The sequence below is a fragment of the Acomys russatus genome, chromosome 4 (genome assembly GCF_903995435.1).
Source record: "Acomys russatus chromosome 4, mAcoRus1.1, whole genome shotgun sequence".
Classification (NCBI taxonomy): Eukaryota; Metazoa; Chordata; class Mammalia; order Rodentia; family Muridae; genus Acomys; species Acomys russatus.
The window spans coordinates 55,099,196-55,115,734 of NC_067140.1; the positions used below are offsets into that span (position 1 = coordinate 55,099,196).

The following is a 16,539-nucleotide window of genomic DNA, read 5'->3' on the forward strand; positions in this document are numbered from 1 at the left end:
CCCTTAGACAACGATGGTGAAGGAATGAATGAATTTGCCCATATTGGGTGCCTGGTTACCAGGGCTGCCTGCTTATCTGGTAAAGTGGAGATTGTTGCCATCAGTGACCCCTTCATTGACCTCAGCTACATGGTCTACATGTTCCTGTATGACTCTACCCACGGCAAGGTCTGCGGCACGGTCAAGGCTGAGAACAGGAAGCTTGTCATCAACGGGAAAGCCATCACCATCTTCCAGGAGTGAGATCCCACTAACATCCAATGGGGTGATGCTGGTGCCGAGTATGTTGTGGAGTCTACTGGTGTCTTCACCACCATGGAGGAGGCTGGGGCCCACTTGAAGGGTGGGAAGAAAAGGAACATCATCTCTGCCCCTTCTGCCGATGCCCCCATGTTTGTGATGGGTATGAACCACAAGAAGTTTGACAGCTCACTCAACATTGTTAACAATGCTTCCTGCACCACCAACTACTTAGCCCCCCTGGCCAAGGTCATCCATGACAACTTTGGCATCGTGGAAGGACTCATGACCACAGTCCATGCCATCACTGCTACCCAGAAGACAGTGGATGGACTGTAGGAGAGAGGAACATGTTTTTGTGTTTTGTGTGGGATTGGGAACAGACTAGTGAGAGAGCAGGATGTTTATCCCGTTGGAAGTCAAGCCACTTCGTCGGGGAGCTTGGATGTTGCCAGCTGAAAACATCCTAGTAGAGACTCTGAGAGGAGATATATATATCTCCAAAACAAGAGGCTTCGGGCGGGGGTGGGGGTGGGGGCTTGGGATTGTTTTGGCTGTTCATCAACACTTTGAGAGACACTCCTAGAGAGAACTGCTCCAGGGAAGGCTTCAAGGCTTTGGACTCCAGCTGAGGCTTCGGGCTCCGGTTGCTCCAGGTTCCAGCAGCAACCTTGGTTGAACTGCAGGTTTGCTGAGGTCCTGCTGACTACGCCAGGAGAATCGTTCCTCAGAACTGATATCCTTAAAGCTTCATTATTGTGTTCTTTAATCTCCTTTTCCTATTGTTTGGGTTAGCCGGGTTGTAAGGGAGGTACGCTCTGTTAGTGAGTTTATAATAAAGTATAATTGTTAAGAAAAGTGAGCCTACAATGGTCCCTCTGGAAAGCTGTAGTGTGATGGCTGTGGGGCTGCCCAGAACATCATCCCTGCATCCACTGGTGCTGCCAAGGCTGTGGGCAAGATCATCCCAGAGCTGAACAAGAAGCTTCCTGGCATGGCCTTCCGTGTTCCTACCCTCAACATGACTGTCATGGATCTGACATGCCGACTGGAGAAACCCACCAAGTATGATGACATCAAGAAGGTGATAAAGCAGATGTCTGAGGACCCACTAAAGGGCACCCTGGGCTACACTGACGACCAGGCTATCTCCTGGGACTTTAGCAGTGACTCCCACTCTTTCACCTTTGATGCTGGGGCTGGCATTGCTCTCAGTGACAACTTTGTAAAGGTCATTTCCTGGTATGACAATGAATACTATGGCCTCAGCAACAGGGTGATGGACCTCATGGCCTACGTAGCCTCCAAGGAATAAGAAGCCTTGGACCACCCAACCCAGCAAGGACAGGAGAGCAAGAGAGAGGCCCTGGGCTGCTGAGGAGTCCCTATCTCAACTCGGCCCCTGACACTGAGCATCTCCCTCACAGTCTCCATCCCAGACCCCCAGAATAACAGGAAGGGGCCCAGGGAGCCTCACTCTCTTGAATAAATGTCACTGCGACCCCAAAAAAGTCACTCCACTCAGGACAACTCAGGTCCCCTGGACACAGAGGGATGGACTTCTGTCAGAGTTAGGGGCCAAGATCAGAGGAAATGGAAGGAGCCATAGGGTCTGGTCCTCGGAGTCTGGACCCTGACTCCATTTCCATCCAGTGTTCATCCATATCTCTGCCTGTCTGAGGCTGCTCAGGTCTTCTCCCCTGCCTGCAGGTGGCCACAGCATCCAGGACTCTGCAGGAAGCCATAATAAAGGCCAAGGGTTGCTGACCCACCTCTCTGGGAGAACACAGAACCCTCGCTTCTCCTAAGGGATGAACCACTAGAGGGGCCACACTCCCAAGCCCTAGGATGGAGACCCCCTCCCCACCCACCGTGCCTTTCTTTTTCTAGCCAGCCTCTGACTGACCTCCTTTTCAGATTCTAAAAACAATAGTAACTAAGGATGGCTGATCTTAAAATTCAAGAGCCCGACCAGTGAAGTGTGTGCACTCCTCACCACCCTCACAACTCAGTACAGTGAATGAAATCTGCTTCCATACAAGAGGAAATGAAGTCTGCGGTGGGAAAAGGAGGCACGGAGGGTTAAAATCCAGTTCTGTCTAGTGTTTGCCTCCGGAGAGCGAGCATTCGAGCTCCGCAGGTGAGCCTCTCTGGCGTGTCTGCTGCGAGCATGTGTTCGTTTTTTGGTTGTTGGTTTTTTTTTTCCTCCTGAGTTTTTGCACCCCTTTCCAGTCCACTCTCCTAACATGCCATACAATTGATTCTGTCCACGGGCTTCTCCAAATCTGACAAAATCCTCCAGGCTTGTCCACCTCCAAAAGTCAACTTTCTGGTGCTTCTTGGCCCCAGACCGTGAATGCAATCTGTTCGGATTTTTCAGATGGTTGTGAATAGAGATTTTGATGTCCAAGAAATTTACTGGAGGAATTCAGGCATTGTGGGTAAACCTGTACTCCCAGTACTTTGGGAGCCTGAGACAAAGATTTCCTAAGATCTCGGCTTAAAAAGGATGGAAGGAAGGAAGGAAGGAAGGAAGGAAGGAAGGAAGGAAGGAAGGAAAGAAGGAAGGAAGGAAGAAGGAAGGAAGGAGAAACAAAGGAAAATCTGTTGGGCAAGGCAGCTCGTGCCTATAATCTCGGTGCTCTGTTATGACTTTGAAACCTGGCTGATCTCTGTAAAGAGTTTCAGACCAGCCTGGCAAGGAACAGGGAACCCGGAAGAGCCTCTACCTGTGAAATGAAAAGCCAGGAAGAATCCTGAGCCCACTGTTTATGGCAGGGCTGTAAGAGGAATCCCATTGGAAAGCAATCTCTATGGAGGAATGACAGGCCACTATAGGTAATCCTGGCTGGAAGCAGCCAGGGAAACACGAGCCCTGAGCACACAGAAAGGTGCCACAGGCAGTGCTTAGGGGTCCTTGTCAGCCAACCGCACTTCCCCAGCAGGTCATCTTAAAGAAAGATGCTAATATCGTAGTCAATGTGCCACTTTGTCTTATACCTATTGTCCCCTTGAGATTCTGTTGGCATCATTTTGTTTAGCTGTGCTGGGTGCCGACCAAGGTCTTGTTCATGCTAGGCAGGCACTCTCCCATTGAACTGCATCCCAAGCTTTTGTGGCTTTTGTTTGTTAAATATTTAATTAGTCTGAGAGGAGAGTGGGTGAGCAGAAGCAAGAGAGGGAGAGGAGAGAGGAGGGGTGGGGTGGGGTGGGGTTGTGTATATGTGTATGGGTATATGCTGCCACAGCAAACATGTAGCAGTGAAAGGACAGCCTTGAGTGTGTCCTTGCCTTTCACCTTGCTGAGACAGAGTCCCTTGTTGTTTTGTTTCGCCACTGTGTATGCCAGGCCAGCCGGGCTTTAAGCTTAGAGGGATTCTCCTGTGTCCACCTCTCATCTCATTGGAAGAGCACAAGTACTATTTATGCTCAGGCGTGGGGGATGGGGAGGATTCCGTTGCAGGTCCTGAAGTTTTTACTTCCTGACCCAACCCCCAAGCTCTTGTTCATTTCAATTTTTATTTTTTAAAAATATTTTATTTTGCATCTACATGTGTGTCTGCATATATGCACGGGCACATGTGTGATGGTCCCCAAAAAGTCCAAAGGAGGGCTTTTGGATCCACCTGACGCTAGAGTTATAGGCAGTTGTAAACCATCTCAAATGAGTGCTAGGAATAGAACTTAGGGCCTAACCATCTCCTACAACTGGCCTCTGCCATTGCCCATCGTGTGTGTGTGTGTGTGTGTGTGTGTGTGTGTGTGTGTGTGTGTGTGTTCAGCCAGCGTCCACAAGCACACAGTTGTGCCTTCAGAGTGCTCTCTCTGCAGTTGGCACAACTGAGGAAGGCTTACACTGTTTGGGTTCTATCTGTCATTAGCTCCCCTATATCTGTGTCGGCTTCCACAGCCCCAGCCCCTCCATTACAGTCTCACACCCTTTCAGCTGAGGTGGGGAGGGCAGAATCCGCCAGCGAGGATAACAGAATGTGAGTTCAGATGCTGTTGTTGTATATTGAACCAGACTCCCTCCAGATACGATCTTCTGGCTAGACTTCAACTCCAAGGCAACATGAAAAGAAAGGGAAGTCCCCTCCCCCACCCCCACCGCAAAAAACAGCATCCAAAGATGCACACATGTAGCCGGGCGTGGTGGCATATACCTTTAATCCCAGCACTGGGGAGGCAGAGGCAGGTGGATCTCTCTGAGTTCGAGACCAGCCTGGTCTACAAAGTGAGTCCAGGACAGCCAAAGCTACACAGAGAGACCCTGTCTCGAAGAAAAAAAAAATGCACACATGTATGAAAGCCTATTCTCTTCTTTCTTTCTTTCTTTTGTGTTGTTTTGTTTTTTGAGATAGGATTTCTCTGTGTAGCCTTGGCTGTCCTAGACTCTCTTTGTGGGCCAGGCTGGCCTCCAACTCACAGCGATCCACCTGCCTCTGCCCCCCAATTGCTGGGATTAAAGGCCTGCGCCACCACACCTGGCCGTTCTTTCTTTCTTTCTTTTCTTTTCTTTCTTTTTGGTAGGGTTTCTTTGTGTAACCCTAGCTGGCCTGGAACTAGCTAGCTATATGAGCCAGGGTGGTTTCAAACTCACAGAGTTCCTCTGCCTCTACCTCCTGAGTGCTGGGATCAAAGTCCTGTGCAGCCACCACCACTGCCTCAGCCACCACCACTGCCTCAGCCACCACCACTGCCGCAGTCACCACCAGTCCAGGAGCCTATTCTTTAGTAGTGCTTTTCCCCAGCTCTTCAGCTTTCTTCTTCCTGATCTAGCAGAAAAATCCCCAGCAAACAAAGAGCATCATGGGCTCAGCTGTGATCCTGCCATTGTAGGGAGGATTAGAAGGACCAACTGCAAGCCAGGTCACCTGTAACCTTCTAGAAGGAAAGCTGTGGTAGCCTTGGATTTGGGGGGTGGGGCTCTGGGAAGCAGGGGGGGAAAGGATCGTCTGTGAAGCATTTCCTGCCAATAGCCTGGTAATGTCCCCAGACCTGTTGGGCCACTGCCTCGCTGCCTGCCACCTTGCAGATGGAGGGAACCAAACACTGACTGTCCAACAGCTAGGGACAGAAGCATGCACAAGACACTCATCTAACTATTGCTCAGCTCAGCCCTTGAGAGATTAGCTGCCCCTGTAACCTCTGCAGGGTGTTAGAGGCAGCAGAGTATTTCTATCATTGCTTTTTAGTTTGACTTTGTTTGTTTGTTTTTGAGGCACTATCTCACTCTGTAGCCAAGACTGCCCTGGAACCTACTATGTAGTCCAGACTGGATTCCAACTCACAGTGGTCCTCCTGCCTCAGCAGTCTTCATGTTGGGATATAGATGTACATTATCAGACTCAGTGAAGAGGCAGTAGAGCCTTAAAGATCCCATGTACTTCTTAGGGGCTGGGAGAGAGGGCTCAGCAGTTAAAACTGGATATATTGTCCTTCCAGAGGATATACCTTCCCTTCCCAGCACCCACCCATGTCCCGTGGCTCATAACTGCTTGTCACTCCAGCTCCAGGGGCACCCAAGGCCTCTGGTCTCCTTAGGCACATGAACTCATGTGCACACACACTCAAACACATATTTATATACATAATTCAAAATAACAAAACATACTCTTTAAGCCAAGCATAATCAGGAGGCAGAGGCAGGCAAGCTGGAGGTGAGCCTGGTCTACATAGTGAATTCCAAGATAGCCAGGGATGCAGGGAGACCCTGTCTCAACAAACAAACCAAAATACCTTTAAAAACAGAAAAGTCAAAGTACTGGCCCAGTGTCCTGTAATTCTGGTGGTTGAGAAACTGAGGCAAAACCATCACGAGTTTGAGGCCTGCCCCTTTATCCACCTGAGGGGAAGTTTCCCCATAGTAACAGAGAAAATTTCTGACAAGAAGGAAAAAAGGAAAGAAGAGGAGAGGGCAGAGGAGCAGAGAAGAAAGGAGGAACACGCCCTGGTGCAATGACGTGGCTAAGGCAGGAAAGCCAACGCCTACCAGCGGTCGGGAAGGGCCCTGTGACAGTTGCTCACAGAAACTGCCTTCGACCCAGGCATCTACAAGTGGTTTCAAGCGGCTAAAGGGGGGATGTGGGAGTGATAGGCAAACAGAAACAAAAAGATGAAGAGTCCCCATGCAGCTCAGACCCCAGCCCTCCCAGAAGCCTTCTGACCACTTAGTTCTTTCTTCTTCTGATACCTATGGTTCCAGCACACACTTCAAGGAGAACTTTTAACTCTGCTTGTCATTTGTCAGGTCCTGCCATAGGCAAGAACTGTCCCTTTACATTTGGCAAATACCAAGTGCTCAGTGAAGATAGGACAGGTAGAAGACCAGGTGATTGGGTAGATACATAGATGATGATGACAGACAGACAGATAATAGAATACATAGATATGAGTGTGTGTATGTTTGTGTTTATGTGAATATAGGTATATATGCATGGATGGATGGATGGACGGACAGACAGACGGATGGCAAAGGGAATACAAAAAGAGACACCTGTGCAAGAGAAGAAATCAGGAATCACTATGGAATCTGGCATTTGTCACATTGACTTAAAAGGAAATGATAGCTGAAAAGGAGTAAAGTGTTCCACTAAGAAAGCAAGAGTAGCCCGGCGTGGTGGCTCACTCCTTTAATCCCAGCACTCCGGAGGCAGAGGCAGGCGGATCCCTGTGAGTTCGAGGCCAGCCTGGTCTACAAAGTGAGTCCAGGATGGCCAAGGCTACACAGAGAAACCCTGTCTCAAAAAAACAAAAAAAAAAAGAAAGCAAGAGTAGGCCGGGCGTGGTGGCACACGCCTTTAGTCCCAGCATTCGGGAGGCAGAGGAAGGTGGATCTCTATGAGTTCAAGGCCAGGCCTGGTTAACAAAGCGAGTCCAGGACATCCAGGACTACAGGACTACTAGAAAAACCCTGTCTCAAAACACCAAAAGAAAAAGAAGGAGGAGGAGGAAGGAGAAGAAAAAGAAGAAGAAGAAAAAGAAGAAGAAGAAGAAAAGAAAGAAAGAAAGAAAGAAAGAAAGAAAGAAAGAAAGAAAGAAAGAAAAAGTTTGGGGCCCCAAATGGAAAGTAGCCTAGGCCTGATAAGATCCTGAGTTTTCAGAGACATGGGAGGAAATGGTGATACCAGGGAACTAACAGGAACATAACCAGGTGAGAGGCGGTGTCATGAGAGGTGGAAAACCAAAAGGGATGTCCAAGGGTCACAGCATGACCACAAGAATCCCCCAAAGGGAACACTTCCAACAATAAAATAGTGTCCCTAAAACACAAGTAAAAGAGACCCACCGGGGCTGGAGAGATGGTTCAGAGGTTAAGAGCACCATCTGCTTTTCCAAAGGTCTTCAGTTCAATTCCCAGCAACCACATGGTGGCTCACGACCATTAGTAATGAGATCTGGTGCCTTCTTGTGGCAGGCAGAATACTGTATAAATAATAAATGAACCTTGAGAGAGAGAGACAGACAGACAGACAGACAGACAGACAGACAGAGAGACCCACCCAGCCTTCCTGGGAGCAGGAGAGGCATTGTTAATCTTTCTCCAATGGTAGCTATGGAGGGAGTCTTGAGGGTAGTAAAGATCACAGAATGAGCAAATTCTTATGTTCCAACTCAGGGTCCGCCACAAAGTCCCGTCTCTGATCTCAGTCTCCCTACACATCACTAACTTCTGCGGGCTTGCTGACCAGGTTGGGGATGGAGTTTTGTTTAGTATCAAGTTCTGCTCCCACGGAAGGATGGAGCTGAGAGAGCTCGGGGGTCAGGAAGTCCTGGATCCAGACTCCTCGCTCTATCGCTCAGGAGACACTCACAAGCCTTTAAACCTCTTCCGAGCCCATTTCCCTACAAGTGAAACAAACAACACAACCACTATCACGAAGGGTTGCTGGGAATAAAAAGGCAGCAGTCAAGGCTCCTAGCTTGTCCAGAGGACTGAAGCTAGGTTCCCATAGTGGGTGGCCCATATCTCCTGTAACTCCAGCTCCAGGGGATCCAACATTGCAAGCACCTGTGTATATCTCTCTCACACACACACAGAAAGAGAGAATGAGAGAAAGAAAGAATAAAAATAAACGCTTTAGAAAGAAGTTCTAGCCAGGAGTGGTGGCACACACCTCTAAACCCAGCACTCAGCAGGCGGAGGCAGGTGGATCTCTGTGAGTTCAAGGCCATCCTGGTTCCAGGATAGCCAGGGCTATTACACAGAGAAACCCTGTCTCAAAAAAAAAAAAAAAAAAAAAAAATCAAACAAATAAATAATTAGTTCTAAGGTGTCAAAATAAGTCACAGATAAAAGAATATAAATAAACGTTTTCTTTCAAAAAAAAGTTATAAGGTATCAAAATAAGTCACTGCAGAAAAGGGACCCAACAGTACTGTAGTGAGCAGCTGACACCCCAATACAGTGGGGCTCCCAGAGGACAGGGCACCTCAAAGCCTGAGAGCTGAGTATCCTTTCCACATCTGGCATTTTACCTTCCACAGAGGTGATGTCACAGGGCCAGGCTGTGAACTTAGTTGATGAGCCAGGCTGCATCTTCCTCCCACCGTGGGGAAAGTGTGACGTGGCCACCGTGGTGGGAGGGAGGCCCTAGTTGTTAAGCCCATGACAGAAACTTCATCTTCTTCCTCGGCTCTGCAGCATCATTTCCTTGTTTAGCTCAAAAACCAACTCACGCAGCAGGGAGCCGACTTATACTGACTGACTGGCTCTTGTGCCAAGCCCTGAGCTTTCCTATTTTTTTTTTCAAACCTACATAAAAGTTATAAAAATAGCACAATGAGCACCCATGACCTAGATTCTCCAGTTAACACTGGACACTTTTGTTTTCTCTCCTCGAATATGTATGTTTTGTTAAACCATTTCAGAACAGGTTAGACTCTGGTGCTTCAGTCCCCAAAACTCCAACATGTCCTCCATGACCAGGAAAAGGACATTCTGTTCAGGAGCTCACTACTGTCATCAAAGTTAAAACATTGTGCCCAATGCCTTAACAGTACTGTATAAGTCCACATTCAAAGTTTCCAATTTTATAAAAAAATGACTGTTAGAACTTTTTTAAAAATCCAGTAAAAAAAAAAAAAAAATCAAGGCTGTTGTGCCTTATTTTATCAACATGGCTCCTAGTCTTCTTTAATTAATTAATTTATTTTTATTTATTTATTTATTTTGGGTTTTTGAGACATGGTTTCTCTGTGTAGTCTTGGCTGTCCTGGACTCACTTTGTAGACCAGGCTGGCCTTGAACTCACATCGATCCACCAGCCTCTGCCTCCCGAGTGCTGGGATTAAAGGCGTGTGCCACCACATCCGGCTAATCTTTAATTTAATTTTATTATTTTGTCGGTAGTGGTGGCGATATCGTTTGAGACAGGGTTTTTCTTTGTAGCAGAGCCCTGGCTGTCCCAGAACTCAGTATGTAGACCAGGCTGGCCTCAGACTCAGGGGTGGGACATACAATGCCAGGTTTAGTGGCAGATGCCTTTACTCACTAAACTATCTCGTCTTTTAGATTTCTTTATTTTATTTTATGTGCATAAGTGTTTTTGCTCACATGTATAACTGTGTACCACATGTACGCCTGATGCCCTTGGAAGTCAGAAGAGGGTGCCGGACTTCCTGAAACTGGGATTATAGATGGCTATGAGGTGTCATGAGAACTGAGCCTGGGTCCTCCGGTTAAGAGCACGTGAGCCATCTCTCCACTCTGGTTAAGAACACGTGAGCCATCTCCCCAGCCCTTGGTTTGGTTGAAACAGGTTCTTACTGTGTAGCCTACAGCAATCCTTAGGTCTCATTCCTCCTAGTGCTGTGGTTCTCACTCCCAGCACCAGGGTTTGAGGTAGGGGGAGAGCACACACATGCACACGTGTGTGTCAGTGCACGTTATGTGCACTAAGAGTGTGGAGGCCGGAGGTCTACCCTGGGTGTCCTCTTTAATTTCTGTTCATCTTAACTGTTGGAGACGGGATTTCCTACTGAACCTGGAACTAGGTGATTCATCTAAACATTCTGGTCTGGGAGCCACAGGGCTCCTCCGCTCCAGGACCACAGTTGCCCATACGGCCTGCGGTCCCCAGCTTTCGCCTGTGCTGGAGATCAAACTCGTGCTTATGCAGCATGTGAAGGACTGGGCCATCTCTTCAACCCAGCTCCTTTTAGCACTGTGACGGACTGTGAGGGCAAGCAGATTTTTTTTTCCCATTGCGCTTTATTTGTTTATTCTGCAGGTGTGCATCACCGCAGGCAAGCGGAGGTCAGAAGACAACTTACAGCAGCTGGGTCTCCCTTCTGCCCTGTGGATCCTGAGAAGGAAACTTAGGTCATCAGGTTTTGGTGACAGGTGCCTTCTGCTGAGCCACCAAAGGTTTTGACAGGCCCTGGTATGCTGGAGGAGGGGACTTCTCCAACTTCTGCTGTGCAATGAGCCTGGTCTTCATGGTCAGCCTGTCTTGGCTCCTTTAGGCCATTTTAGACATTCGATGTCTCTTTCCCACCCCCTTCGTAGACCTCCAAGGAGAATGCTGCGCTATATTATATACTGCATGGTACTGAGGCTGTAGCAATTCTCTGGGTACAGTCGTCATTGAATTCTGTCCTGTTGCTTAGCAACTCCAGGACATTTCAGCCCTTTCCAGCCAGAGGGTGGGTGGAGGGGGTGATAGTATGGGTGGCTGGGTCCTCCTTGCTCTGGGGGTCTCCACGTGGCCAGCAATCTAACAAACAGGGAGGTTCTTGCATTAAAGGGAGCTCCTTCTCTCAATGGGTAAGCAGTGTCTTCAGGATCCTTTCTTGTGGCCTGAGAAGCAGACTGTGCCGTGGAATGCGGAGCTGCTCCCGGAGGAGGGTCTGAGGATATAGAGGAGGCTGCACGGCATTCCTGCAGTGAAACCGGATGGAAAGATGCAGGTGTCAACTGCATCCTGCCGGGGAGAGGCTCTCAGTTAAGCATCCTCGGCCATGCTCCCCTGTGGGAGACCTAGGCATCTCCTTAATCACCCAACCCTGCTGTACTAATTATCCAAACTCACAGAACAGGTCCTACCCTGTCTTAGCACAAAAGCAGAGAATCAACCAGTCTTGAGTATTTATCTAGAACTTTACTCGTCTTACTTGGGTAAGGTGTGTAGGGTCTGTGGTTTTTAGCTGGGGCCCTCAGGAACTCCTTAGAGAATTCAGAAATAATCAAAGGGGTAAATTTTGAAATTACATCATTTTTAAAAATACATTTCTGAAATGTTAGTAAATTTGTGGTTCTGTGAATAGTGTTAAAAATCCATGGCTGTAATCTGTGGCTATCACTGATATTTCTGTAGCAGTTTACAGTTGCTAATGTCAATTATGATGATCACTACTTAGACACTATGGGAGTTAGTTTTGCAGTCCTGGAGATCAAACTGAGGGCCTCACAGAAGCTAGGCAGGGAAGCTACACCTTCAGCCCAGAACTATGGCAGTTGTTAGACATCACTCCCCTCCCCCACCCACTGTGCAATCCTACTGTGTTCATAACGGAACGCATAACAGTATTTCTGGGTTCATGAGTGGTATTTTGAGAAAGCATCTTACATAGCTCAGGCTGGCCTCAAGGATGACCTTGAATCTCAGATTCTCCTGCCTCTGAGTCCCTAGAGCTGAGATAACAGGCATGTACTACCCCGCCCTGCTGCACACAATATTCTTAGCATCACGTTTACGCTACTTGAAAAACAAGCCTACATCAGAGATCTGGAATTGTTCTCACTGAGGGAGAAATGTTGGGCTGGGGCATTTATTTACCCATGGCTCTTGGGGTTTTTTGTGTCTCTTTCTGTAGTTCATCCCCTTTTTAATTTTTGTTTCTCTCTCTCTCTCTCTGTGTGTGTGTGTGTGTGTGTGTGATGGAGGTGGGGGTGGGGGAGGGGGGAGGGGATGGGAGTTCCTACACTGTAGTATAGGCTCCCTCAAACTTGTGCTGATCTTTCTGGTTCTGCCTCTGGAATATTGGAGTTACTTTTAGACTACCACCAGGTATTCTTTGTTTTGTTTTGTTTTTCTTTTTCAAGGCAGGATTTCTCTGTGTAGCCCTGGTTGTCCTGGAACTCACTGTGTAGATCAGGCTGGCCTTGAACTCATGGAGATCCACCTGCTTCTGCCTCCCAAGTGCTGGGATTAAAGTGCTGGGCCTGGAATTACTTTTAAACTTACTCTTCTTTCCAGAGAGAGCAAACACAACCACATGCACACGCTCACCTGCAGAGACCAAAGGCATCTAATCACCTGAAATTGTGGTTATTATAGGCCATTGTGAGCATCTTAATGCGGGTGCTAGGAACTGAACTCAGGACCTCTGCATGAACGGTATGTGCTCTTAACTGCTGAGCCATCTCTCCACTCCACCCTCTTTTCCCTTTGAAGAATAAAATGAGTTAGGGTCTCAAGCATTGGGTCATTTCACTTGATGAACATCTCAGATGCAAGGCTAGATCATTCCTGGAGATGTCAGGTGTATGAGTTCCTTTTATCAAAAGCTGCACTTCCATACTTCAAGAAGTGAAGTGTCAAGATAGTGTAAAGCTAGTGAGGGTCCCTAGACCATTTGACTTTCTCAAGATGCAGATTCTTTGTGACAATGGCCAGGAGGTGAGGCACATGGGAACAATCTGGACTGTAAATGGTGTCCTGAAGCAGTCACTCTCCCTTTCTACTTCTGGGAAGTATTTCAATCGTGTTTCCTGTAGTTAGGTGGTCACATTTTTTTTAATTTGTAGTGACTCTTGCAACTGTTACAGTGAAAATCAGAATTGGGCACACATCTTTACTTCTGGTACTTGGGAGGCACCAGCAAGCAGATCTCCGAGTTTGAGGCCAGCCTGGTCTACAGAGTGAGTTCCAGGATAGCCAGGGCTACACAGAGAAACCACATCTCAAAAAACAAAAAGAAAAAGAAAGAAAAAAAGAAAATCAGAAACTCCACAATGTATCAGAGAGCTCAATCTCTTTGTCTGTCTGTCTGGCCTTGAACTCATAGAGATCCATCTGCCTCTGCCCTCCTTAGTGATGGGATTGAAGGAATACATCACAACACCCAGATGAAAGTTTGGTGACTTATCTGATTTAGGAGTTGATTGATGGCTGAGTAAATCAAAACACATTATAAGCACTCATTTAAACATTTATGGGAGGCTGGAGAGATGGCTCAGTGGTTAAGAGCACTGACTGCTCTTCCAGCGGTCCTGAGTTCAATTCCCAGCAACTACACGGTGGCTCACAACCATCTATAATGTGATCTGATACATACTGTCTACATAATAAATAAATCTTTTTTAAAAATAAATAAACATTTATGGACTCTGCAGAAGAAAATACATACCACTTGAACTCCAGACTATAATGACATACTTCAAATTAGGTGTAAACAAGGCTCCTAAAGATGAATTTTACGTTACCAGCAAACTTTTTTTTTCACCTAGCCCAATATTTTTGATAGGAAATTCAGATGACTGGATCAACCACACGATACAGCAATGAGAAAAACATCAGTTTGAAAGTGTGTCCTCTTTCTGAGTTGGCATTCCTTTGGCTGATGAAATCCCGGGGACTTTTAATGAATTAAAGCCACATTTGCCCACAGGAGTCAGCAAAGTCACCGAACAGCTTGAAGATAATTTTGCACACAGTAGGATAAGAATACACAATGGCGTTGCTCTTCCATCGCTAGTACTGTTTATGTCAAATTTGCGGTCGGCTTGTGAGCACACAAGGGATGAATTTCTACCTACCCATAGCAACGCAGCATCCCGGCTCAGAAGAAGGGCAAGTTTAACAGGCAATGCTCCTGTCCCTGTGTATCAAGTCAGAAGAATGTCCCAAGCCATGTGGAAAATAAGTTGTAAGTATATTTTCTAAAGAGAGCTCTGCCCTAACAGGAAAAAGCAGCTCTCCACTCTGATGTGGGACTTCCAAGTACAGTTAATGACTGACTGAAAGCAGAGCTTGTGAGTCGCCTCCAGGTGATTGATCACAATCTATTCTTATACGTCTTCAGATAATGAATTTTAAAAATTTTTGCTTTTCTCCCTTTGTTAATTCCCTCCAACACATTTTTATTTTGTGTTCTTTTTATTTTTATTTTATTAAGTGTTCTTTTTATTCATTTTTATGTGCGTGCATGTTTTGCCTGCTTGCTGCACCGTATATACACAGTGTTCACAGAGTCCAGGAGAAGGCATTATATCTCCCGGAACTGGAATTACAGATGGCAGACGCTAGGAATCAAACCGAGGACTTCAGGAAGAGCAGCTGATACTCTTAACCACTGAGCCACCTCTCCAGTCCTATTTTCTCTTCTCTTAAGAAGGGGTTTCAGGACCTAGAGGTGACAAGAGCTCCACAACAAAACCAACAGAGCCAACTAACTAGGGCCAAGAGGGGCCTGCGGAGTCTGAAGCACCTACCAAGGCCCATGCGTGGACTGGACCGAAGTCCTCTACATAGATGTAGCCGGTGAGCTGCTCAGGCTTCCTGTAGGTCCACTAGTAAGGGAAACAGGGGCTGCCTCTGACATGGACTCTGTGGCCTGCATTCGGATCACTTCCCCCTGATGGGACTGCCTTGCCAGGACACAGGGGAGAGGTTACGTTTAGTCCTTATGTGACTTGATGAGCTAGGAAGGTGGGTAGGAGGACTCCCCTTTTCTGAGGAAGAGGGAAGAAAGTGGGGAAGGGAAGGTGGGACTGAGAAGAGAGGAGGAAGGGGGCTAAGACCCAGATGTAAAGTGAATAATTAAATAAATTAAAAAAAATAAAGATGGGGTTTCAGTGTATTACACAGACTGCTCTTGAACTCCTGGACTCAGATAACTCTCCTGCCTTAGTTTCCTGACCGTTAGCACAGCAGATAGGCACCTAGCACATGTCAGCATGTTTTTACAGCTCACCATGCTATATGCTTCATCTTTACATCATTTCCAACACTGGAGGCATGAGCCATATATGGCATTCTAATATATATAGCATATGCTTTTTTTTTTTTTGCAAATCTGTCTGTATTATGCATTATAATAGTGTTGACCTTGTGACATTTCATCAATAAATAAAGAGGTGTCCTTTTTTCAGGTCTGCATTAGTGAATTTTTTTTTTAATTTATTTTTGGTTTCTGCTCTTTGGGTGACCCATTGTGGGTTTTGGTGATCTGATCAGAAGACTAAAGCTTTCTGTCATGGTGGTTCAGATGAGTGCAGTTAACCTTGAGCGCAAGGCAGGCCTGGTACTTCAAGCCTTGAATGCCTACACTCAGGAGGCAGAGGCAGCTGGATCTCTGAGTTTGAGGCCCCATCTCATGAACAAACAGTGACCTAAAGCTGGTGCACACAACTGCTAATCATAGGGATGTACATGAGTCTGTACATTCTGTTCCCCAAAATGTCTTCGTGACTGCGTTTAAGTGCTCACTGTCAGTGCCCTTGTAGCCGTCTAAGGGTTACAGGGCCATGATTCTTGTTTCTTCTTCTTGTAATTTCATGTTTCTTGAGCGAGTCCTCTGTCCAAATGTAAATAGATATCTTTAAAATATGACAGACTGCTTTCTTGCTCCCCGGCTATCTTGGCGGCTAATTTTGGTTTGGGGATTGTCCTGTACCTAAGGCAGGAAGATGGTGGCCACAAAGATGAAAAAGTCTCTGGAGTCGATCAACTCTAGGCTCCAGCTTGTTATGAAAAGTGGAAAGTATGTCCTGGGATACAAACAGACTCTGAAGATGATCAGACAAGGCAAAGCGAAATTGGTTATCCTCGCCAACAACTGCCCAGCTTTGAGGAAATCTGAAATAGAGTACTATGCCATGTTGGCTAAAACTGGTGTCCATCACTACAGAGGCAATAATAATGAATTGTGCACAGCGTGTGGAAAATACTACAGAGTGTGCACACTGGCTATCATTGACCCAGGGGATTCTGATATTATTAGAAGCATGCCAGAACAGACTGGTGAAAAGTAAACCAGGAAAGTTTTCCTTTAATAAAACTTTGCCAGAGCTCCTTTTGAAAAAAAAATGACAGGCTGAAAGGCACTAGGACTATGGTCAGTAGACTGCTTGCTGTGTCAATGTGAATTCAGATCCCTAGCACCCACATAAAAGCAGGCTTCTGCCAGATAGACCCAAACCTGGCACCATTATAAGGGTCAAGAACCTGTAATTAGAGAGTTCATGGGCCCTAGAGGAGAACCGGTTATTCTCCCGAATGGATGCAGTTTTAAACTCCTAATGACTTATTGCTATACCCACATATAAATGCATCCATCTCTGAACCCTCATCA

At 46.8% G+C, this 16,539-nt stretch overlaps 1 protein-coding gene and 1 pseudogene across 1 annotated transcript; both read left to right on the plus strand.

Moving 5' to 3' along the window:
• Positions 1 to 1,555, plus strand: LOC127188607 (glyceraldehyde-3-phosphate dehydrogenase-like; annotated as a pseudogene).
• A 14,319-nt stretch (positions 1,556 to 15,874) lies between these two features.
• LOC127188441 (60S ribosomal protein L30-like) lies at positions 15,875 to 16,274 on the plus strand. The gene has a single exon (XM_051144900.1). It carries the CDS (start codon positions 15,875 to 15,877, stop codon positions 16,217 to 16,219), a length of 345 nt encoding a protein of 114 aa, XP_051000857.1. The 3' UTR covers positions 16,220 to 16,274.
• Positions 16,275 to 16,539: the final 265 nt, after the last annotated feature.